This window comes from Hylobates moloch, unplaced genomic scaffold, assembly GCF_009828535.3.
Source record: "Hylobates moloch isolate HMO894 unplaced genomic scaffold, HMol_V3 SCAFFOLD_7, whole genome shotgun sequence".
NCBI classification, from domain to species: domain Eukaryota; kingdom Metazoa; phylum Chordata; class Mammalia; order Primates; family Hylobatidae; genus Hylobates; species Hylobates moloch.
Window position 1 is genome coordinate 6,365,413 of NW_026652282.1, and position 25,083 is coordinate 6,390,495.

Below are 25,083 nucleotides of genomic sequence, written 5' to 3' on the forward strand. Positions count from 1 at the left end.
CATTAAAAAAAAAAAAAAAAAAGAAAAAAAGCTTATGTTTCTTGTCAAATGCAGAAATGTTCCTTCCGCCACTCACTGAAGTTTTGCATTCTGGCTTGTGCAGTTTTTATTGTCTGTGTCAGACGTACAGCCAGACGTGTTCTCTATTGGCATTTTTCCAATTCTGTTCAGATGACATTGACCGCCGTTTCATTCCCCCCGCCACCTGTACTCACCCTCACGCTCTTTGAAGAAAAAAAAATCACCTTGTGTGTTGTAGCTCATTTGTTTCAAGAGAGAATCAACAGATCATATTCAGTGTCTTGAATAAATTGCTCTATTTTGATATTAGAGAACTTGGTGGGTGTGTTTTCTTCCTCTCGCTCTGGAACTCTTGGGCCCACGTTGACTGAATGACTGAAGACAGAGCTCTGTATTTTCTCCAGAAGGAAGTACCTTGAGTGCCTCTGTTTAGGATTACTGTGTGAGATAGGGAGCTGGGGGCAGAACGCAGTGACGTGGCAGTCACAGCAGCCGCCTGCTGTTCTGAAAGGTGGTTCTGTCCAGGGAGCATGCTTTTTAGTGTGTTTCCTTTTCATTCTTTTATTTCAGGCTGGCTGTTGGAAAAAGACAAAGCAAATGAGTGTTTTCTCATCAGCGGATTGGTTGACCGGGAGTTTGAGTTCCCGAATTACCCCTGAGTAATTTGCAGAACCTAACAGGATGGGGTGACTTTGGACATGGACGTCTGCATGGTGCAAACCAACATGTGGCAGACATTTATTGACATTTGCTCTGTGCATGTCTTCATTTATGCTGCTTTAATTAATAGGTGGCTGTTAAATAATGTAATTAGGGAATGGATATTGCTATCCGCATTCTGTGAAGGAGGCGGCTGTAGATTCTGAGAGGTGAAGAGATGGCCTTACTCTTAGTCTAAGGTTTCACTTTGCAGATGAGTCCCAGACGAAGTCACGGTGTCATTTCCCTCTAATCCTGCTTGTTCTGCACTAGGACAAAGCAGATGGCTAGGGGCCTAGAGGCTTCTGTGGTGATTCCCTGGGAAGGATCAAGTGTGCCTGTGACCTTCACTGATGATCCAGACTTTTGCAGGGACCAAATCCTAAATTCAGGTCTTGAATTGCCAACTGAAGACTGAATATTATATGAGCAGTTGCCACCTTTAGAGAAAAACCTATCCTATCTCCCGGTGTTTTCTGGAGTTCACCTGCTCATTTTCATTTTTGTCTTTAGCTTCTGCCAAGTGGAGCAAGTGTGTTGCCAGGTGGTGGATTTGGGGCACCCTGAGGGGTACTGCAGAACCCTGGGACACCTCGGGAAGAACCGCATGGAAACAGTGGGGAGACCACAAAGCATGCGGCAGAGTTCCCAGGATAAATGCATGTGTGGCGGGTGGCTTTGGTGGCTCCCCTGAGAATGCCGTTGACGTATGACTAGCTGTAAGTGCGCTTCTTTGTGATATAGAGGAAACTTGATTGGGACCACGATTGCCAGAATTTATATAACTTAAATCTTCAGATGGATGGAACCCTTCCCCACACTGAATCTCAAAAGGTTTCCCCCGTCCATTGAAGCTCCTCCTTTATTTTAGGAATCTAAGTTTCAACTCACTAAACAGAGATCTCGCTTTTTTTTTTAATTGCCCCATCTTGGTGCTGTTTCAAAAGGATATCAGAACATTCTTCATGTTCACAGAAAGCTCTCTGTGCACGAGTTCTCTCTGGAAGCTGGCTGTTGATGATGGCTGTCTGGTGGAAACCTGGAAGTCCCTTGTGAAGTACAGGAAAAGGGTAGGAGGGGGTAGAGAACAGATTTATGCCCTTAAAAAAGATGACTGAGCCAGTTTTTGTCTAGTCTGCGTCGTTTGTCTCTGAAGTGTCTCACCCACAGCATGGTAAGTAAGGCAAGAAATTCCATCTGGAGAATAGAGAAGGAACAGTGGGTTCGGGGAGGGAGGATGTTATCTGTAGGACCAGCCTTCAGCTAGAATGTGAAGCAAATGCTCTGGAGAATGGAGGCTTTGGTTAGGAACAGAGTTACCCTCATGCAAAAGGTACTTATCCTGAGACACTGCGGGAAACAAACAGCTGGGTGTGTGTGTGCTTCCATAACAGCACACCTGCACATGATGATATCTTACTGTGAAATGGGGGAAATTAGTAGTCTACTAAAAAGTTTTTTACCCTGAGCAACATCGTGAGACCTCCATCTCTACATAAAAATTAGCTGGGCATGGTGGTGAGTGCCTGTGGTCTCAGCTACTTGGGAGGCTGAAGATCGCTTGAGCCCAGAAAATTGAGGCTGCAATGAACATGATGGCGCCACTGCACTCCAGCCTGGGTGACACAGCAAGACCCTGTCTCCTTTTTATTTATTTATTTATTTATTTATTCATTTTTTTTTTTTTTGAGACAGGGTCTTGCTCTGTCACCGAGGGCAGACTGCAGTGGTGCTATCCTGGTTCACTGTAGCCTCTGCCTCCCAGGCTCAAGCAATTCTCGTGTCTCAGCCTCCCGAGTAGCTTTGGATATAGGTGTGCACCACCATGCCCAGCTAATTTTTGTATGTTTAGTAGAGATGGTTTTTTGCCATGTTGGCCAGGCTGGTCTTGAACTCCTGGCCTCAAGTGATCCACCCACCTCAGCCTCTCAAAGTACTAAGATTAAAGGTGTGAGCCACCATGCCCCGTTGACCTTGTCTCTTAAAAAAAAATTGATGGTGGGATTGATAAACTGGCCAGTAAATTAAAATCAAGTGAAAGCTATCTGATGGGAACAGTCTCCCCTTTCCACCCAAACTATGCTCCCAGCTACACCTCTGTTATTGCCTCCTTTTCACAGGCCAACCCAAACTCCTGGCTGTAGATCCCAGATCCTTCTCACTTCTTCAAGAACTTTCCTTCCATCATCATCATTGCTTTCTCTCCACTGGATCATTCCTGTAGCACCCCAAGGTACTTGAGTACCTGCCATCTTTAAACGGTAACAGGACAAGCACATCCCCTGCAGTAACCAGCCTTACAAGGAAGTCACTCAGAACCAAGGCTGGCCATCATCTCAGTTCATCATTTGTTTGCTCAGTTGTCTCCTCATTCCCTAGGTTGCCTTAATACGCATCCTGATGATAATGTTTCTGTCCCCAGTACCTAGGCCTGGCCCAATGCCTCACTCTGTCACTCAGCTCAGCTCACCAGGTTAAAGACATATGCATGAGTATCAGCTGGTGATGCTTGGTGCCCCGTCTGGGAGTCCTTATCTTGGCTGGATACTCAGATCTCAGGGTTCTTGTTTGAAAGCTTCAGAACCTGACTCTTGCTAATGTAAGCCCAAAGGAATGAATGAGCCAGATATTGGGCAGCTTTAAGAAACTGGAGAACTGGGCTCAGAGGCCAAACAGACAGGAACAGTCAAGAGCAGGCTGCAGGACTAGGCTCATGAAGATGACAGAGATGGAACTGGGTGCTGCCCACACCCCGACACTGGATGCTGGACTGGCCCTGGAGGCAAACCCAGTGCTACCTGCCAAAGTGGGCCTGCCTGCTGCCAAGGCTTCAGAAGTGTTTCTCTGCAGCCCATTCCCTGAGGCACAAGCTTCTGACATAAGACATGCCTGATTGGCTCTGCCAGGTCACTTGCCTTGCTCTAGCTGCAAGGGAGGATGCAAAAGCCAGCAGCTGGCCTCTTTGGTTTTTGAATGGGGTGGTGGAACTGCCTCATGAGGTAAGAGGGGATCTTCAAACAGAGGAAGGGTTTCTGATCCTGAGGGAGAGGGCAGACAGAATGGCGCTACTGAGATGAAGGATGCAGATTCCCCTAGAAAATCTAAAACTTCACATCTCCTTGATACCTTTGATCAACATCAGTGTGGCCTAGCCCAGGCTCACCCTGGGAAGGTGAAACAATGGTTATCCAGAGAGGTAGGACAGCCCTGGGCAGACACTACCTCATGGTGTGTTCACAATCCATCTGCAGCCTTGTGACTCCAGACGTGCAAATGCAGAACCTTGCTGGACTCTTCTAGAAGGAAAGGAGTCCTAATCTTGATATGAAGGGAGGTGTCACATGGCAGAGCTGTCTGCAGTGTCCTGAGAAAATAGTGTGTCTTGCTTTTCTATATACATGCTGGTGGATTGTAATCCCCCTGCATGCTGCAACATTTTGGGGAGGAAAAAAAAAAAGTTTCAAAAAGTTCATGGACATACATATTACGGAAAAACTATACATGGATTTCAAAAACGTTTTGCATCAAAATAGATTCATACTAATTTGTTATAACCTCTCTTAACAGGATCTAGTTTGAGGCACTAAGAATGATAAGGTATCAGCCTGAAAAGAGCCTCTAGCAGAGCAACATAAATTGTTAAAATTGAAAGAAGAACAAGCATCAAATTTGTGGTGAAGTTTGAGTGGACAAATGGTGAAATCATTGATGCTTGGTGAATAGTTTATGGGCACAGTGTCCTAAAGAAATCAGTTTACAAATGGTGGATAACTCATTTTAAGAATGGATGAGATGATGTTGAAGATGAAGCCCACCATGGCAAACCATCCACATCAAGTTGTGATGAAAAAATTTATCTTGTTCATGCCCTAACTGAAGAGGACCAGCAATTAACAGTACAGACAATAGCCAACACCATAGACATCTCGACTGGTTAAGCTTACACAATTCTGACTGAAACATTAAAATTGAGCAAACTTTGCACTCTATGGGTGCCAAAACTGTTGCACCCAGGTCAGCTGCAGACAAGAGCTGAGCTTTTGATGGAAATTTTAACCAAATGGGATCAAGATCCTGAAGCATTTCTTTGAAGAATTGTAACAGGAGATGAAGCATGGATTTCCCGTTAACCATCCTGAAGACAAAGCACAATCAAAGCAATGACTACCAGGAGGCAAAAGTAGTCCAGTCAAAGCAAAGCAGACTGGCCAAGACCAGAGGTCAGAGCAACAAGTTTTTCAGGATGCTCAAGGCATTTTGCTTGTTGACTTTCTGGAGGGCCAAAGAAGAGTAACATCTGCTTATTATGAGAATGTTTTGAGAAAATTAGCCAAAGCTTTAGCAGAAAAATGTCCTGGAAAGCTTTGCCAGGGAGTCCTCCACCACAGCAATGCTTCTGCTCATTCCTCTCATCAAACAAGGGCAATTCTGCAAGAGTTTCGGTGGGACATCATTAGACATCTACCTTACAGTCCTGATTTGCCTCCTTCTGACTTATTTTTCTTTCCTAATCTTTAAAGGGCACCCATTTTTCTTCAGTTAATAGTGTAAAAAAGACTGCACTGACATGGTTAAATTCCCAGGACCCTCGGTTCTTTAGGGATGAACTACATGGCTGGTGTCATCACTTACAAAGTATCTTGACCTTGATGGAGCCTATGTTGAGAAATAGCGTTTCTGTTTTTTATTTTTATCTTTTCATTTCATTTTTCAATGAACTTTTTGAAGTTCCCGCATATATCTTAACTGATGGAAATATGGGCATTAGTCAGATTCCAAGTATTCCTTAGAATATGTCATTACTCAACGCAGCATGAAGCTAAATTCGTGAGCAAAGTCATGCTGTCTTCTCTGCCCCCTAGTTTGTGTTAGGAGGCCAGGCTGTGCTGCTGCTCCATGGGGCCCTGGTTCCCTATTCATCCTGCTGCATCTCTACCTTGCTGCTGTTTGGCATCATCCATAAGCTTAGTCAAGAGCATTTCCTCTAGAAATCACATCTTTACTGCACCTTTTCTATGTTTAGGTATGTTTAGATACACAAATACCACTGTGTTACAGTTGTCTACAGTATTTGGTACAGTCACATGCTGTTCAGGTTTGTAGCATAGGATCCATAGGCTCTACCATATAGCATAAGTGTGCTGTAGCCTGTACCATCTAGGTTTGTGTAACTATGCTCTATGATATTCACACAACGGTGATATCACCTAACGATATACTTCTCAGAACTCATCCCTATCATTAAGCAATGCATAACTGTACATATATTTTCTTTTGCTAGAAGTGTTAAGACAGAATCCAAGTCAGGCTGAGAGTTCAGTCATAACTCTTTTATTTAACTACTTTTCCAAGGACGTGGACCTTACACTTACTTTACAGCCAGCCTCAGAAAACTTCCTAGTGGCAACTAAGGCTAGAGAAGCTGTAGAGTGGTCTGGAGGGGGCTCTTCCATTCCCACACGCATGTGCATGAATCATTTCTCCTATCCTAAAGGCTCTTCGGGAAGAAGCTCTAACTGGTGATAAGAGCAAGGTTTGGGGGCTGCTACTCTTTGACAGTGCAGTGATGGGAAGGTGAGAACACAGTTCTAAAGAACAAGAATTGTAGAGTCTGAGGAATAGGGGGTCTGGACCCCCAGCACATCCCCTTCACAGGTCTCCATGGGTTGGGAGAGCAGGGTCACCCTCATTTTTGTTGCAGGATTCACTTGCAGTGTGAATTTCAATTGTGCTGGCATCAGAACCTGGAGAGGAAAAGACAAAAGACTGTGACTGTGTCTGCGTCCTAGCAGGTTTGTCATCAGCTTCAGAAAATGCTCAGTATTCAGTGCATGGAGTTTTTCGTGTACCAACTTTGGTCAAAGTCCTAGCATTCATCTCATCTGCAAAAAAAAAAAAAAAAAAAAAAGGTGGAAGGGGTGGAAACCTACATCAACTTTCCATCTACATTTTATTAAATCAATCATTAGAACGGATGAAACAAGCCCTACAGAATCATCTAGGCCAGTTGATTGATAGGTGACTGTGGCACAGATGCTGCAGGTGACACAACTGTTGGTTTAGGAAGGTTTCAGAGCCCCAGGACACGTGCTGTCTGATATAGGAGCAGAGCACACTCTTGTGACCACTGGTGCAGCTTCTACTGAGGATGGTAACTCACACAACAGGGACCCTATGGTTGCCTGGCTACCTACACTCAATTCTAGGAAGTGCCCAAAGGGAGGGAGACCACCACTCTGTAAAACTACGCCACCTCCCAATTGTCTTTTCATGGATGATGCCATATGGTTTTAGCAAGTAACTCCTCCCTGTCAGCATCTAACTCTACTCATGGAAAACTCATCTCTCAGTGCCCAACTAAATACACAGCAGTACATGCCTGGTAACTCTATCAAATTGGGCTCATTTGTTCTGATTGTGACCCTAGATAAGATGATAAAGTGATGAATGATACTTTTGTAAATACCAGAATATATTTGTCCAAATATGCTCAGCATTCCCTTCATGAGAAATCGCTGGAGACATTTTTCTCAGGCCTGGATTTCAGGGCAGTTTGCTTCCATGTGCAATGTTTTCTTTTAAATCGTGAAGAATCTTGTAACTGGTCACATTTTTCTCTTTACTCCCCATTTAGAAAGCCCAAAGCCAAACTACTAATCCATTTTAACTATGTGGGGCTAATTCTACCTGGCTTTCTTTTGATTTCAATGTTACTTCCTTTGGTCCCGTTTTCTTTCTTTATTAATCAATTTTCCCCTTTCTCCTGTACTCCTTCCAGAATGTGACAAGATTTACAAAAAGCAGACACAATACAAAGAGGGAGAAAAACGTAGGCAGCAATCGGCAGTATGAAAGTTAATATCACTCCCATCGAAAGAGTAATCCTGGATGTCAGTCATCATTCTGATAGTGACAGGAGGCAGCCAAATGCCTAGGCAGATAGGGGCGGGTCCCCGGTTTGGGGTTTCAACCCCACCTTCAAGCCAAAAACAGCCTGAAGGCTGAAAGACTGGACTGCTGGTCCCGGATGAAACCTACAACCCAAAGGGAGAACTTCTGTTCCTGCCCTTTCTCAATTGATTCTTTCTGAATAATGCTTTTTAACCAATCGAACATTGCCTTTTCCAGTGCTACCTAAGGTCTGCCCCTCCCCGATTCTGAGCCCATAAAAGCCCTGGACTCAGCCATATTAGGGAAACTTTCCCACCTTCTGGTAGGGGGACCACCCCTGCATCCCCTTTCTGCTGAAAGCAGTTTCATCACTCAAAACTCCCTGCCTTGCTCACTCTTCTATAGTCAGTGCATCCTCATTCTTCTTGGGCATGGGACAAGAACTTGGGAACTGTTGCGCAAGCCAGACTTGGCCCAGGTGAGCCAGGTGGGCAGGCCATCTCCTGCAACAGGTAGCATGGCCAAGTGAGGCCTGGGCAGGGCATCACCAGCCAGAGGTCCCCAGCTTGCAAAGTGACCGAGAATAAAATCCTGCATCAATTCCAGCAACACATCTTCCTTCAGAATCTGTGAGACCCTTCAGAACCAATGTCAGAATTATTCTTCCAATCCCCAAATATCCTGGAGTACTTGCTCCAGCCACAACACAGGTTATGGGCTTTACATGGGGAATACACAGGTGGAAGACACAACGGAGGGTGACCTTCCTAACAACAGATGGGGCAAGTGACTGCACTCCAAAAAGCCTCCAAAGCCCTCCACCCATGGGCCTTGCTGACAATTGCAGCTTACTCTGTGTCCCTCTCAGCTCCCTCACACCCTTAAACACACTGCCTCTCTCCCTCTCACTCCAGGCTTGGTCCTGCCACAGGGCATTGGCGCCTCTCTTTTTCTGCCTGTAAAGCTCTTCTGATTTTCTCATGGCTCCTACACTTCATTAAGGTCTCAATTCTAATATTATGTCATGCTCAGGAAGACTCTCAGGACACCCTCTTGAAAACCATGCCCCTACCTCCTCCCTGATTTTTCTTCATGGCACATCCCACTACCTGGCTGGAATACGATGTCATTATTTGTGTTTTTCATTCTGTCTCTGCCACTAGAGTGGAGAGTCTCAGTGGACAGGGAATGTGTCTTAGTCACCATAGTGTACCTAATGCCCCAGACAACACCTGGCATATAGAGGGTGCCCAATAAACATGGGGAATGGGTCAGTACAGTCATGTAGGTGCCTTGACAGCAACGGGATGCAGCACTAGTACCTTGGAGCGCTCATTAAGACATGAGTATAAAGAAAAGGGCAGGAACAAGCACAATTTTAAAAGAGATACATGCAGAGTTTGAGAGGACATGTTAAGGAACAAAAAAAAAAATAGAGTTATATAGAAAAGAGGAAGTGAGAAATTGTGACATCAGGAGAGATGTGCTTGGAAAGGGAAGCCTGAGCTACAGCAAGAGACGACAATATTACCAAGAAGGCAAGTGTGGGCTGGGCACGATGGCTCTGGCTGTAACCCTAGCACTTTGGGAGGCCAAGTCAGGAGGATTGCTTGAGTGTGAGACCAGCCTGGGCAACACAGACCCTATCTCTTAAAAAAAAAAAAAAAAAAAAAAAAAACGCAATTGCGTGTGCCTGTGGTCCCAGCTACTTGGGAGGCTGAGATGGATCTCTTAAGCCCAGGAGTTTGAAGCTGCAGTGAGCCGTGATCATGTCACTGCACTCCAGCCTGGGCAACAGAGTGAGATCCCACCTCAAAAAAAAGGCAAGTGCAATATTGTGGTGTCTGCCCAACACATGCCCACACACACACACAAGCACTCAGATCTTCCTCCCAGGTTTGGATTAAGATGAGTCCTGGATAATCTTGGTCTGAATAACTCAGATCAAGCGTGATGAGCTGCTTGAAGGGCAGGTAAAGGGATTCAAGGATGTGGGGAGGATGGATCTGGCCGTAGATCGCCCAGCCAGATCCTGAGGAGAGTCTGAGTAGCCGACAAGGATGGTGGAGAGGGTGGTTTTGTTAGTGTGGTGAACCTGCTTTTTCTGGAGCCCAGACACCAGCTGGGAAAACTTCTAAAGGAGGCTTCCAGTTCCGGAGCAACATTCTTGCTGGAAGGGGGCTGGTGGCACTTCAAAAAGACTTGATTCTAACAGGGTCACACACTGTTTATGAGGACATCTGGATTCATGGGAACTCATTTGTGATTTCTGTGGTTCTTTTCAAATAGACTCTGGGCTGGGATGTCACATGATGGCTTGTGATCAAGGTCTGGACTGAGGACACTGCCCCATGACCTCACACTTTGGGACATGTTCTGGGTCCTGTGGCTTTGAAGAATTTCTAGTGCTTTCATCCTCTCCCTAGGGCTCCATGGAAGAGAATATTTACGCATGACAACTTTCTTGAAGCAAATTCTGCCGGGAGGGAGCTGCCCCAGTTCAGCCTGCCTGTGCTCAGTTCGATGAGTGCTTTCCAGCAGCCTTGAATTTCCAAGGGTTTTCTCTGTTGGTCTTAAAGGTCTCTGTGAGCAGGGAACGTGCTGGCTGAGCAAGTCTCTGAGAAGGTAATTCAACCAGGCTGTTGGAAGATGTTGACTAATTCCCAATTGTTGCAAAATCTGTGAAGATCTAATGTCCCTGCAGGAAATGCATGTCCCAGTGACATGGTACCCAAGGGCCAACCCCCTTCCTCGTGGCTCCCTTTAATGAGCCTTGCAAGTCCAGGCAGGTTGTTTGGATACTCTCGGCCCTATGCAGATCTGAGATTTGGACATACAGCCATGCATCACATAATAACCTTTTGGTCAACAACATTCCACATATATGACAGTGGTCCCATAAGATTAGAATACTGCATTTTTACTGTACCTTTTCTATATTTAGCCATGTTTATATATACAAGTATTACTGTGCTACAGTTGCCTACAGTATTCAGTGCAGTAACATGCCTTACAGGTTTGTAGCTTAGGAGCAAGAGGCTGTACCATCTAGCCCAGGTGTGTAGTTGGGTATACCCTCTAGGTTTGTTTAAGTGAACTCTATGGTGTTCACACAGCAATGAAATTGCCTAACATGCATTTCTCAGAATTTATCCTCATCGTTAAGTGATGCATGACTGTATATTGGATGTTCCTTGTGCCCTCAACTGCCTTTCTCAGATCCCCTGAAAACTTTGAAGTCCTAGAACTGAAACCCCAACCAGCAGGCACTGAGCATGAACCACAGAAAACATGACACCTGGCCCAACTCCACTTCGAGGTGTTAAACTTGATCTGGCCAGCTCAACAAAGTCCAAGGCCCTAGGGTATGTTCTCTTCCACACCTTCATGGCAACTACAGTTGATGAAGACACCAGGTGTTACTTTTAGGGAGAGGGGAAGGTAACAGCAGACCACTGAGGGGAAGGCTGATCTCCCAGAGCCCAAGCTGAGACTTCACCTGAGCTGGGTGGGTTTTGCAGAGGAGTGGAATAATGTCCAATTCTTGGGCAGTGTCTCAGGGTGCTACTTGGAGAATAGACTGCTGAAAAAATTCTGTGTATGCATGGTGCTAGGTAAGGGGCCTTGCCATTGGGAGGTGGCTGGTCTAACAGCTTACTAGAAAGTTTGCAAATTATGGAGGGGAAGAGAAGTCCAGGCTAACATGATGGCTTTTCAGAAGCAGTGAAAAGAAGCAGCCTTGAAAGGCAGCCACTGAGTGCCCCAAAGGCTCTTGTTTGAAGCATGACTCCTCCTGTTCCAGACAAGGGTCTGTCCCTCACAGGTACTCCTGCCTTCCCTAACGTCCTCCATATGCCCACATTTATCTCTACAGCTTACTTGTGGAAACAAGCCTCAACTGGTCCAAAGCACCGCACTCTCTCTCACTCACTTGTTGCTGTCAGTATTCGAATGAATCAACAGGGCTCCGTTGAAACTATGAGAAGGTAACAGGCACGGGAAGGGGAAGGGCTGGGGCTTTGGGTGTTTGCTGTCTTGAAAGAAGTGCTCTGAGAGAATACTTATTTACATTTCAAAAGCTTTTTTTATTTTCTAAATTCCATATCCCAACAGGCCTCTGTTTTAGTAGGTTATTAAAATTCAGGTATACACACAGAAAAGGCTAAATAACATCTAAAGGACAATAGGGAGACAGAAATTGTGAGAAAAACAAGCGATTGTGAGAGATAAAAGATTATGAGGGAGGATGATTGTGGGAAATAATGAGAATTCTGGGGAAAATGAGGAATTACAGGAGACAAAGTGAATTTGGGAAGAGATGGGAGCCATGGGGGAGAATGGAGAACTGTGGAAGAGAATGGCGAATTGTTAGCAATAAGAGGAATTTTGACAATCACAAGGAATTGGGAAACACAAAGAATCGTGTGAGACTTCACGTATTGTGGGAGACGCAAGGAATTATGGAAAATCAGAAACAGGAAATAGTGGGGGAATTGAGCGAGAACTGTGGAAAAGAAGGAATTGTGGGAGAGATAGAGAATTGTGGAACAGAACAGAAAGGAGTGGGGAAATTGAAATTCTGGGGAGAATTTGTGCCACAAAGGAAATTATTCTCCCCAGAATTCCAATTTCCCCACTCCTTTCTGTTCTGTTCCACAATTCTCTCTTTGTGAGGCACAAAGGAAATTTGGGTAAAGAGAATTTGTAGGAGAGACAAAATGCGATAGAGAAAGGAGAATCTTAGACTGGGCACCATGGCTCATGCCTGTAATCCCAGAACTTTGGCAGGCCAAGGCGGGCAGATCACTTGAGGTCAGGAATTCAAGACTAGCCTAGCCAAAATGGTGAAACCACATCTCTACGAAAAATACAAAAAAAGTAGCTGGAACTTAGGGAGCCTGAGGCAGGAGAATTGCTTGAGCCCGGAGGCAGAGGTTGCAGTGAGCTGAAATCATGCTACTGCAATCCAGCCTGGGCAACAGAGCAAGACTCTGTCAAAAAAAAAAAAAAAAAAAAAAAAAAAGAAGGAGAATCTTAGAAGAGAAACAGTGGAGATGTACAAGAATGATGGAGAAATATGGAAGATAATGGAAAAGTGTGGAAGGGAACAGAATCTGGAGGGAGAGCCAAGAATTATGGGAAGGGACAGACTCATGGGGAAAAAATGGTGGAAAACCAGGACTTACAAGAGAAAAAGGATTATGGGAAAGACAGGGTATTGTGGGAGAGAACAGAAAAATGTAGAAAAAAATAAGAATTTTAGTGAGAATGAGGCACTGTGGGACAGAAGAGGAATTTGGGGAGAGTCAGGGAAGTGTGAGGAATAAAAAAATCATGGGAGAAAATGGAATTGTAGGAGAGAACAGAGATTTGTGAGAGAGAGCAGAGAACAGAGAATTGTGGGAGAGAATAGGGAATTGTGCGCAATATAAGGAATTGTGGACAAAAGGAATTGTGGAAGGCAAGATATTGTGGAAAAGAGAACTGCGCCAGGCACAAAAGATTAATGGGAAAGACTAGAGAGTTATGGGAAAGTGATGAAATTGTGAGAAAGGTCAGGAATTGTGGAGGAGAATGTTGAATTTGGGGAGAGAAATTATGGCAGAAAATGAAAAATTATAAAAGAACTGCATGTGAGACAATTTAACAGAGAGTAGAATTATAGAAAAAGAGGTTTGTGAACGATAAGAATAAAAAATTGTAGGAGAAATAGAGAATTTGTGGCAAAGACAAAGATTATTGGATAAATGGGGACTTATGAGAGAAACAGGGAACTGTGGGAGAGACCAGAGAACCATGAGAAAGACAGAGATTGTGAGATGAACAGGGAATTATGGGAGGAAACAGAGGATTGTAGGAATGACCAAGACTGTGGGAGAAATAAGGAATTCTGGGAGAGCAGGGAATTGTGTGAAGGACAGGAATTGTGGAGAACAGAGTTGTGGGAGAAACAAAGAAGTATGGGAAAACAAGGCATTGTGGGAAAGACAGACTTGTAGGAAACATACAGGACTATGGGTGGGATAGAGAATTGTGGGAAAGAGCTGCAATTGTGGGAAAAGCAGGAAATGGAGGGAGAGAATACTGAATCTTGGGAGAAAAGGAATTATGGTACAGAATTTAGTTGTAGGAGAAATGGAATTACAGGGCAGAGAGAATATGGTATAGAGAGAATACAATTATAAAAGAAAGATTTCTGAAATAGAAGAATGGAGAATTGGCTGCGCATGGGGACTCACTCACACCTATAATCCCAGCACTTTGGGAAGCTGAAGTGGGCAGATCACTTGAGGTCAGGAGTTTGAAACTAGCCTGGCCAACATGGTGAAACCCCATCTCTACTAAAAATACAAAAATTAGCCAGGCATGGTGGCGTGCACCTGTAATCCCAGCTACTCCAGAGGCTGAGGCACAAGAATCACTTGAGCCCGAGAGGTGGAGGTTGCAGTGAGCTGAGATCGTGCCACTGCACTCAGCCTGGGCGACAGAGTGAATGAAACTCCATCTCAAAAAAAAAGAATGGCAAATTCTGAGAGAAAGAAGAGATGTGGGAAAGAAGAAATTGTTAGAGAAATGTGGTACAGTGGGAGAAACAGGAAATTCCTGGAGAAAGACAAGGATTGTGGGAGACAAAAGGAATTATGGGAGACTCAAGATATTATGGGAGACACAAGGCATTATGGAAAATTCTGAAGCTTTATCGTGGGAGAAAAAAGGAATCGTGGGAAAGATGGGGATTGTGGGAGAAACAGGAAATTGCTGGAGAAAGGATTGTGGGAGACAAAAGGAGTTGTGGGAGATGCAAGGTATTATGGGAAATGCAAGGCATTATAGAAAATTATGAAGCCGTATTGTGGGAGAAAAAAGGAATCATGGGAAAGATGGGGGTTGTGGGAGACTGAAGGTACAATGGGAGAAACACAGAATTGTGGGAAAGACAAGGCTTGTGGGAGATGCCAGGTATTATGGGAGATGCAAGGCATTTATGGAAAACCATGAAGCCATATTGTGGGAAAAAATAGTAATTGTGGGAAAGATGGGGATTGTGGGAGACTCAAGGTACTGTGTGAGAAACAGAATTGTGGGAAAGACAAGGCTTGTGGGAGATTCCAGGTATTATGCAAGATTCACGGCATTATGAAAAATTGTAAAAAGGGATTGTTGGAGAAACAAGCAATCATGGGAAAGACTGGGATTGTGGGGGACTCAAGGTATTGTGAGAAAGAGAACTGTGGAAAAAAGGATTATTGGGAAGAATGGGGAATTATGGGAAAGAGGAGGAATTGAGGGACAGGCAGGGAATTGTGGTAGAGAATGGAGACTTGTGGGAGAGAACAAATTAGAGTGGAGAATGGAGAACTGTAGGAGAGACAGATTGTGGTAGAAAATAGATTATAGAAGAGGCCTGACGCGGTGGCTCATGCCTGTAATCCCAACACTTTGGGAGGCCAAGGCAGGCAGATCACAAAGTCAGGAGTTCCAGACCAGCCTGGCCAACTTGGTGAAACCCCATCTGTACTAAAAATACAAAAATTAGCTGGGCGTGGTGGTGGGTGCCTGTAATCCCAGCTACTCAGGAGGCTGAGGCAGGAGAATCATTTGAACCCAGGAGGCGGAGGTTGTGGTGAGCTTAGATCATGCCATTACACTCCAGTCTGGGCAACAAGAGCGAAACTCCGTCTAAAAAAAAAAAAAAAAAAGAAGAAGAAAATAGATTATAGAAGAAAACAGATTTTCAAGAAAAAATAGAATGGAGAATTGTGGGAGAAAACAACTGTTAGGAGAATGTTATTGTGAGAGAAATAGGGAATTATGAGACAAAAAAGAATTGTGGGAGAGACAGGGGACTGTGGGGAAGAATGCCAAATTATGGGAGAGCCATGGAACTCTGGGAGAAATACAGAATTGGGGAAAATACAGGGTATTGTGGGAGATACACAGAATTGTGGGAGAGACAGAGAATTATGGGAGAGACAGAGAATTATGGGAGAAACGGAATTGTGGGAGAGTAAGGAGGATTGACGGTCAAACCAAGAATGGTGGGGTGGGTTTGGGGGAGATAAAAGGCATTGTGGGAGAGACAGCTACGCTCCTTTCTGGCCATGTTCCTGGGCTCTGAATGGGCCTCACCCCACCTGTGTGGGAACACAGCACCTGTGTTCTATCCTAACCAGGACCCCTCCACTCCCAACAAGCCCCAAGCCTCAGCCTCATCGCCTGGGCTTCTCCCCAGGATGATCCTTAAATCTTGCAAGTTTGTGTACTAGCACACTCGTCTTCCAGGAAAGATCTATACTCCCGCTCCCACCAGAAATGCCCTGCTCTTAGTAGCCACATCCCTCCTGCCAGACTCTGCCCCTTCCCTCTCACCAGGCCCTACCCCAAAACACAGCCCCAGCCAGGCTCTATAAGCTCCACCCAGGCCCCACCCCTCCTGCCAGGCCATGCCCCTCTGGCTCGCTCCCTGGAGGGAAACCAGGAGGTACCAAGGGGCTGGGTCTCCTGAGAGCCAGCACAGGCCCAGGAGTTGGGTGCCTGCACATCTAGGGAGTCAAAAGCAGTTCAAGTGCACGATCCTCCCCTAATAATGACTCTCTTCAGGATTCTCCCAGATCCAAACCCCTCAACTTGATGAGCAGAGTGTTCAGCAAGGAGGCGCAATGGTGACGGGACGTGGAACCGAGCTGCATCCAGCGGCTCTCCGCCTCCCTAAGCGGAGACACAGATCCCCTCAATGGAAACTGCTGCCACAATCACAAAACGCGATGCATTACGTGTTTTCTCCCACGCCCATGCACTGGGCTGGTCCTACAAGCAAATTGCAGTGTCTCTCCACTTAAAAACCTTAACTGGCCTTTCACTGGCCACCGGATAAAGCCCAAATGCCTTAGCAGAATCTTTATAAACCCTTCACCACTTCTCCAGCTTCCCCCAACGCCTCCATACCACGCTGAGCCACAGCCGTCCCCAAACAAGACGCAGACTTCCTATGCTAACTCTCAATACCGCGTCTTCCTCATCTGGATTTTCTGTCTCCCCTTTGCCTACGCTCTTCTACCATCTAAGACCCGGCCCGCACATCACCTTCTCCAGGAACTCTCACCAGTGTTCCAAAACCAACTTAGTCCTGCATTGCCTGTGTTCCTTTAACCCTTCACAGGTTTTTTTTAAAAAAAATAGTATTGTCCTTACTTACTTGTGAGTTTCACAAATTATACTTCTCAGGAACACTCACCCATCCCTGCTAAAATGGTGTTGAATATTTGCTTAAGACAAAATTCAGTTAACTTGTGTGAAGTACCTAGTAAGTTCCAGACACCATGTCAGATACTTAATAAAGCTCCATGCCAGCCTATTTGTCTTGTAGTGAAACCCAAAGCAGTAGGGTCTGAAGGGTATGATGAACAAGTTGAGCTTTATATCCACGGTCTACATAGGGAGAAGCCCATGGCTAAGTTTTTTCTGTATCGGCCATAGTAGTGATCAGGTGCAGCCAACAGGAAAGCGGCCCTGATAAGGGGTTTTCCTTGACTTTATGCACAGAAGTAGTATCCGATGCACGCTTCACTTACCCAAATTCACCTCTACTTAGTGAGCGGCTGGGGAGGTATGGCAGGGAGAGTAGGTGAGGATTTACATAGTCCCAGGGATCCTGCTGCCTGCAAGCTGGTAAAGCTCTGGTAGGAAAATCTGAATGACACCTGCGTTTCCCCCGCCACTGACAGAAGGGAAGCACATTCTGGGGTGACAGGCAAGTGGCCTCAGAGACATACCAACCAGGAAAGATTCAGAAGGGATCCTAAAATTGTCCCTAAACAATACAATGGTGATGAGAGCCAAAAGTCAGATGTGGAAATATTAAAAAATGTGAGGTGTCCTAGGCAGCAAATTAATTTCTGAATAAAAGCCTTTTTAATTCTTTTTAGATTAATGTATGCAAATTCCTGCATAGGGTTACCATACAAAATGGTGATGACTGCATGTTATGGGCAATTTTAAGATATTCAAAGGGTGACTAGATGTAAACTTATGACCCTAACCACCACCTCAGTAGCACCACCACTTTATACTTTTTTTAAAGAGATGGGGTCTCACTATGTTGCCCAGTCTGGACTCCAACTCCTGGCCTCAAACGATCCTCCTTCCTCAGCCTCCTGAGTAGCTGGGGATGCAGGTTCATACTACCAGGCCAGGCCACTTTATACTTTTGCAGATGTTTGTTGTTAATTTTGAAAACTCACTCTATGCTTCAAGCTCTGTCCTCAAAAACCCTGACAGATGTTACCTAATAATATGTCACTTGGAGTTCTAAATCGTCAGCTGCCACTTTTACAGGAATTCTTCCCACAATAAAACAATACTGACTATATGTCTCACTTTTCTCAAAGGCTTTCCTGTTGTTCTTTCCTTTTCCTCCAGTGTTTTCTCCAAGTGGTATTTCCATTGATTGTTCTATTGTTAGAATAGAATGATTTTTTTAAGTATTTTAATTTTCTCCAATAGACTGTGAGATCCTTGAGGGCCAGGTTTACACATCTCCAGTATCTCCACCCCACTCAGCTCCTAGTACACAGCCTGGTAGAGTTTTGGGCAGTCATAAGTAGTTATTAACAGAATAAGAGTGAGCCAGGTGCAGTGGCTCAGGCCTATAATCCTAGCACTTTGGGAGGCCAAGGTGGGAGGATCATTTACAGGAGTTTAAGACCAACCTGGGCAACATAGGGAGACCTCAGCTCTACAAAATAAATTTTAAAAACACACACACGAAACCAAAGAAAATTAGCAGGGTGTGTTGGTACCTGCCTGTGGTCCTAGCTACTCAGGAGGCTGAGGTGGAAAGATTGCTTGAGCCCAGGAGATCAAGGCTGCAGTGAGCCATGTTCATTCCACTGCACTTCAGCCTGGACAACAGAGTGAGACCCTGTCTCAAAAATAAATAAATAAAAGAATAGGTGTATCCATACAACGAAATATTATCAATCCATAACAAGAATGAAGTTCTGACACCTGCTACAACATGGGCGAATCTAGAAAACACTATCCGAAGTAAAAGAAACCAGACACAATAGGACAAATATTACACAATGCCCTTTCTATGTAAGGTCTGGAACAGCAAAGCCATAGAGACAGAAAGGAGATTCATGGTTGCCAGGGGCTGGGGAGAAGAGAAGGGAAATGACTCCCTGGGGGCACAGGGTTTCTTTCTGCAATGATGAACATGTTCTGACGTAGATAGTGGTGACGTGTGCACAACCACTGAAATGTGCCATTTAAAGGGGTGAACTTTATGGTATGTTAATTATATCTCAAATTTTTTAAAAAGCCAAGGGGCCAGGTGCAGTGGCTCAAGCCTATTATCCCAGCACTTTGGGAGGCTGATGCAGGAGGACAACTTGAGACTAGCCTGGGCAACGTAATGGGACCTCATGTCTCCACAAACTAAAAAAATAAGCTAGGGATGGTGGTGTGCACCTGTAGTCCCAGCTACTCAGGAGGCTCAGGTGGGAGGATCGCTTGAGCCCAGGAGGTGGAGGCTGCAGTGAGACATGTTCCTTCTGCTACACTCCAGCCTGGGTGACAGAGGGAGACCCTGTCTCAAAAAACAAAAACAGGGAGCCCTTGCAGAGAGCAGCCTCCAGGGATGGCTGCCCTGCTTATTTTTCTATTGGATCTGTATTTACTTTTTCTAAAACCTCTATGTGAAAACATCCAACCTTTGAGCAGCAGATCTATGCAACAGCTTGCCGGAGGGAGTGGAGGTAAGGAAATGCTGATGGATTTTGTTTGGTGGTAGTGATTGGGGTGGGGTGCAGGGGACTTCTACTGTTATTTCCAGTGTTTTATTTGACTGTCAAGTATCTGCTCAGCCACTTTAAAACACCAGGATGGGAATGCAAAGCCAAATAATTCAAGATAACATTTTTTGCTTCATTCCCCAGATGGTATCAGTAACTCTACAGACTAACAGCAGTTCCAGCTGGTGGGTCCCTCATGCTTCGTGAACTATTTGTACCAGACGGAAAGTCTGTAAATAAATCTTCTCTCTGTGTCTTTTAGCTTCAGCCAGAACTCTCTTTCTCTTCATGTCTCCCAATTTCAACCAGACAGTACTGTATCATGGAATCAATTCATCAGTTCATCACCATATTTTTTGGTCTTCAAAGTAAACCAAGCTTGTCACCTGAAAGTGAACCTTCCTTCAATGTATCTGTTTGGTTTTGTTTTTGTTTTGTTTTTTAGACGGGGTTTCACTCTTGTTGCCCCAGCTGGAGTGCAATGGCGCGATCTCAGCTCACTGCAACCTCCTCCTTCCAGGTTCAAGTGATTCTCCTGCCTCAGCCTCCCAAGCAGCTGTGATTACAGGTGTGTACTACCATACCAGCTAATTTTGTATTTTTAGTAGAGAGGGGGTTTCACCATGTTGGTCAGGCTGGTCTCGAATTCCTGACCTCAGGTGATCCACCCATCTTGGCCTCCCAAACCTGCTGGGATTACAGGCATGAGCCACCACACCCAGCTATTTTTGTATTTTTAGTAGAGATGGAGTTTCGCCATGTTGGTCAAGCTTGTCTCTAACTCCTGACCTCAAGTGATCCACCTGCCTTGGCCTCCCTTCAACGTATTTGAATAGTAGGAATGGAAAAGAAAACGGAACTCCTTAAGCCATTTCCAAACATCTTTCTGCATATTATTTTTCTTACTCCAAATTTCAACATTATTTTCGTACACCCCATCATGGGATTGTGTGGTGTTTGTCTTTGGTTTTGTGTTTGTGTGCATTTAGCTCAGACAACATCTGGAAAAAAATCACATTTTTAGATCCAAGCCTAATTATTCTGAGACATTGGTTGTGAACTGGGGGCCACTGTGGCCCCCCAGGAGACATTTATCAATGTCTGGAAAGAGTTTTGGTTGTCACAATTGGGGGGGGGAGGTGCAACTGGCAGCTAGTGAGTCCACCTGAGGGGTGCTGCTAAACACCCCACCATGCACAGGACAGCCCCTGCGACAAAGAATCCTCTAAGGCTTTCCAAGGGGAGCCCTGGGACCCCGAAGTCTACCTGCTGTGGCAGACAGGGCATTACCTTCAGATAGCATGCTCAGGGCTTCGTCAGAAGTCTGCCCACCCACTTGAGCCACCTTCCTGGAAGCAGGGTTTTCATGGGGCACCCGGGAGTCCAGTGGGGATGGGTGAGCCCCCTCAGCAGCCGAGGCGGTCAGTGATTCCCACTGGATCTCCTTCCTGGGAGACTGAAAACCCAGGCTGCATCCTGTCCAGCCGTAGAAGGCCAAAGACAAGAGAAATCCCTGGGCTGGATTCAGGATTCCCTGGAGAGAGGACAGAAAGACACATGGCAGTCAGTGCAGCGTAGCAGGAGTCAGAGTCCTGGGCTGTCACAGAGTGACACACTCCCCTCAGGATGCCCACAGGGCTGGGCTCGCTTGGAAGTGACCATGGGTTGGCTGGTGGCTGGTTGACTGGTTGGTGGGTTGGTCTGGGGCAAGATGAAGATTGGCCACAGTAGGTGCTGTACCTTCAAGGGTGCCTGAAAGTAGAGGGGGGTGGGGAGAGGAGGGGGCGGGGAGGAGCTGGAGTAGAGAAAGGAAGAGAGGGGACAGAGGATGAGAGAGAGCAGGGAAGACAGGAGAAGGAGAAAGTGGGAGGGGAGGGTGGGGGAGGAGAAGAGGACAGAAGTGGGAGAAGGGGAGAGGGAGCGCTGTAGCACAGGGACTGAACAGCCAGCTCCTGCAGCCTGGGGGCCTCTGTTCTCCCCAGTTTGCCACCCTGTGCTGCCAAGGGAGCACTTGATGTAATAAAGGTTCCTGAGGCTCAGACGGAGTCTGGGAAACATCCTTCCACTCGTGTGTGCTGAGGACACATAAAATTCACCAGAGGAAGCCAGCCAAGCTCCAAACCACGTACAGGGAGGGAAGGGCTGGTGCTGGTTCCATCTGAAAGTCTTTGTGAATGAGACTTTCCCCATTTCAAAAGCAATATAAATATGGATTCTGTATAGTAGAATATGCACCTCCCTGCCAACAACACGTGTGCATTTCTTCTTATAAAGGTGAGAGAATGACAGCGCTGGGGCAACCTGCCCATGGGGCTTCTACCCCATCATTCTCTTCATGTATGTCCATCCAATATGTGTATTTTTTTCTGTTTCATTTCTTTTGTTTTTTCATTGTTTCCCCGTTGAAAAAAAGATAAACATGTTTTTCTGTAGTTGTAATTGGTATAATTGTATTCCCAGTTAATACCAGAGATTTCATAATCATCGTTTTTAATGTCTGAGTAATATTCCATCAAGATGAAAGCCCATAATTTACTTAACCATTTCTTTCTTTTTTTTTTTTTTGGAAATCTGGGTTGCCTATAATGCTTTACGATTATGAAGGATAATGCTACCAGGAATATCTTCATCTGTGTGGCTTTTTCATGGTCTGAAACATTCCTTCAAGATCCATGCTCTGATATTGTGAGACTGCCAGGAGCTTTGATACACTGCACCAAACTGTTTGACCAGAGTTGAAGCATTTAATAAGGATCCCAGCAACAAACAAAACAGCCAGCTAGCACTCTAGGGCCAGGAGCCTATTTAACTCATCCTGTATTTAAATATAATCTATTGTACTTCTGACTGCTCCTTTTTCTTCTGATTTTTTTCAAACAGAAAGTGTTAAATCTAGATAATTAAAAAAAGAGATGGGGTCTCCCTCCATTGCCCCGGGTGGTGGCATACACCTGTACTCCCAGTTACTCAGGAGGCTAAGACAGAGGATTGCTTGAGCCCAGGAGTTTGAGGCTGCAGTGAGCTATGATCATGCCACTGCTTTCCAGCCTGGGTGACAGAGTGAGACCTTGTCTCTAAAACAAATTAATTAATTAAATAATTAACTAATTAAAATAAAATACAGATTGACCTACCATAATAAACCATGTGGTCTTGGCTGCAGTTCTGACAGGTTTCAAAGAACCTCCATTGATATCTGTTTGCATCTCAAGATAGAATAAAAGGCTTTCATTGATGATATTCGACAACCAACTGTTAGAAAGAAAATGGCAGCAGGTAAAGAGAACATGCAATGAAACTCGTTTTTAAATGCTGGAGAGTCAGAGAAGAATTTCTACCAAGACCTAAAAGTACTAACTCTCGGTACAGACATGGCCACTTCTGCAGTAAGAAACTAAGAGGGCCAGGTGCGACGGCTCCCTCCTGTAATCCCAGCACTTTGGGAGGCTGAGGCAGGAGGATTGCTTGAGCCCAGGAGTCCGAGACCAGCCTGGGCAACACAGCGAAACTTGTCTTTACTAAAAATAAAAAATAAAAAAAAAATTAACCAGGTGTGGTGGTGCCCACCTGTAGTCCCAGCTACTTGGGAGGCTGGGGTGGGAGGATCGCTTGAGCCCAGGACATCGAGCCTGCAGTGAGCCATGAATGTGCCACTGCACTCCAGCCTGGGGGACAAAGTGAGACCCTGTCTCAAAAGAAAAAGAAAAGAAATGAAACTAAGAGGAACCAGCACACTAAAAATTTAAAAAATATAATTTGTTTTCTCAGTCTAAAGCACAGATCAGCAAATCCTTCCAATAGTAACACTCAACACCACATCAGGATGTAAGGTTCTAGCACTGTATCAAATAACCCAGAATTCATTTTTTGTTTGAAGAGCAATGTACAGTTTTCATGGAGATCAAAACAATTTTTTCTTGACATTTTATAATAGCATTTTTCAATGTTATTTTAGGTGGCTCAGTGAAATATGAAATGTTGAACTGAGTGTATTTTTAGTAGGAGATGATTTATATATCTCCAAGAAAGGTGTCCGAACAAAGCTCATATCAGGTGAATTATTATTACTATTATTTTTTAGAGACAAGGTCTTGCTCTGTCACACAGGCTGGAGAGCAGTGGCATGATCATAGCTCACTGTAGCCTCGAACTCCTAGGCTCAAGTGATCCTCCTGTCTCAGCCTCCCGAGTAGCTGAGACTAGAGGCATGTGCCACCATTCCTGGCTAATTGTTGTTGTTGTATTGCCCAGGATGGTTTTGAACTCCTGACCTCAAGAAATACTCCTGCCTCCAACTACCAAAGTGTGAGCTACCACGACCAACGCAGGTGAATTTTTAACATCATAAGTACTTGCCCTGTCCTGCAAGGTACTGATTCACCACAGTGCAGCATGTTCTGATTCCAGTTTTATTTTTTGCATTGGTTACAGGACTATTTTCAAAGTATCCACCTGAAAGGTTTCGACAGGATACCAGTGGTGGGGAAAAATGAGGAGAGACAAACTGCTCAGGCCGTTCTCCAACCTTCTTGACCAAAGACGTGCCCTTGCCCCTCTGTCAGGCACAGGAATTCTGGTGTCAGGAGCGAGGCAAATGGGTGAGTTTATAAAGCATGACCAGCTGAGTGTGGTGGCTCACACCTGTAATCCCAGTACTTTGGGAGGCAGAGGCGGGTGGATCACTTGAGGTCAGGAGTTTGAGACCAGCCTGGCCAATATGGTAAAACCTCAACTCTACTAAAAATACAAAAATGAGCTGGGTGTGATGGCACACACCTGTAATCCCAGCTACTCAGGAGGCTGAGGCAGAAGAATCACTTGAACCTGAGAGGCGGAGGTTGCAGCGAGCTGAGATCGTGCCATTGCACTCCAGCCTGGGTGACAGAGTGAGACTCCTTGGGAGGCTGAGGTGAGATCACTTGAGCCCTAAAGATCAAGGTTGCAGTGAGCTGTGAGCCACTGCACTCCAGCCTGGGTGACAAAGAAAGACCCTGTCTCAGAAAAAAAAAAAAAAAAAAAAAGCATACACAACCCCTTTGTTTTGGTTAACCCCAGCAAGGCACATGGTTGGGACATTTCAAAACTAAACTTGGGTGTTTGTTTCCTAAGGGCTTTATATATAATTTGAGTAGATTTGAATGTTTTTCCAGAAATTCATGAATTTTGGACTTGCTCCCCTGTCCTCTTTACCTTTCCTCAAAGGGTACCTAGCACAGTCTCAAAGATTTCCTTCCCAAAGTCTCTTCCCTTTGGAACTTCTGGTCACACATGCAACATGGCAAGTTGTTTCCATAGCCCTTCCCACTGGCAATAAAAATACACAAATATAGAAGAAGGTTACCAAATAATTAAAACCAGCATGATTTTGAAAAATCGGATCTTGATCACGGCTCCCATCCTTCTCTCGTTCTCCGTGTAAATGCCTTGTCTTCCTTTAAGTAAAGAGGCCACTGTGAAGAACAGAAGGAACTATGTATGGTGTCCATTATTCATGTTTACGGAGTGACAGAGAAGGCAATGGAAGCAGGTGTGAGCCCACGAGCAAGGCTAGAGGGGCAGGAAGCAAAGCAAGTCACTGACATTCATTCCTCACAACCTCCAGGTTGGAGTCCTCATAGATCCTAAGGAATATACATATTTTTAAACTTCTGCTTTGAAATAATTTTAGATTTACATA

The 25,083-nt window shown here is 45.1% G+C and overlaps 2 protein-coding genes across 2 annotated transcripts in view; one reads left to right on the forward strand and one right to left on the reverse strand.

Annotated features, from left to right (window-relative positions):
* TBL1X (transducin beta like 1 X-linked) overlaps nt 1–5,708 on the forward strand; it is a 196,961-nt gene extending 191,253 nt beyond the window's left edge. The window contains exon 17 of the mRNA XM_058441827.1: nt 5,583–5,708. Coding sequence (XP_058297810.1) covers nt 5,583–5,708 — 126 coding nt within the window. The remainder of the gene's footprint in view (nt 1–5,582) is intronic.
* Nucleotides 5,709–5,973: 265 nt separating this feature from the next.
* The window catches only part of GPR143 (G protein-coupled receptor 143), a 41,782-nt gene continuing 22,672 nt past the window's right edge, over nt 5,974–25,083 (reverse strand). Inside the window, exons 6-9 of the mRNA XM_032756548.2 lie at nt 24,748–24,856; nt 22,541–22,658; nt 20,697–20,940; nt 5,974–6,464 (exon numbers count right to left, since the gene is read on the reverse strand). Coding sequence (XP_032612439.1) covers nt 6,370–6,464; nt 20,697–20,940; nt 22,541–22,658; nt 24,748–24,856 — 566 coding nt within the window. The 3' untranslated portion in view covers nt 5,974–6,369. The remainder of the gene's footprint in view (nt 6,465–20,696; nt 20,941–22,540; nt 22,659–24,747; nt 24,857–25,083) is intronic.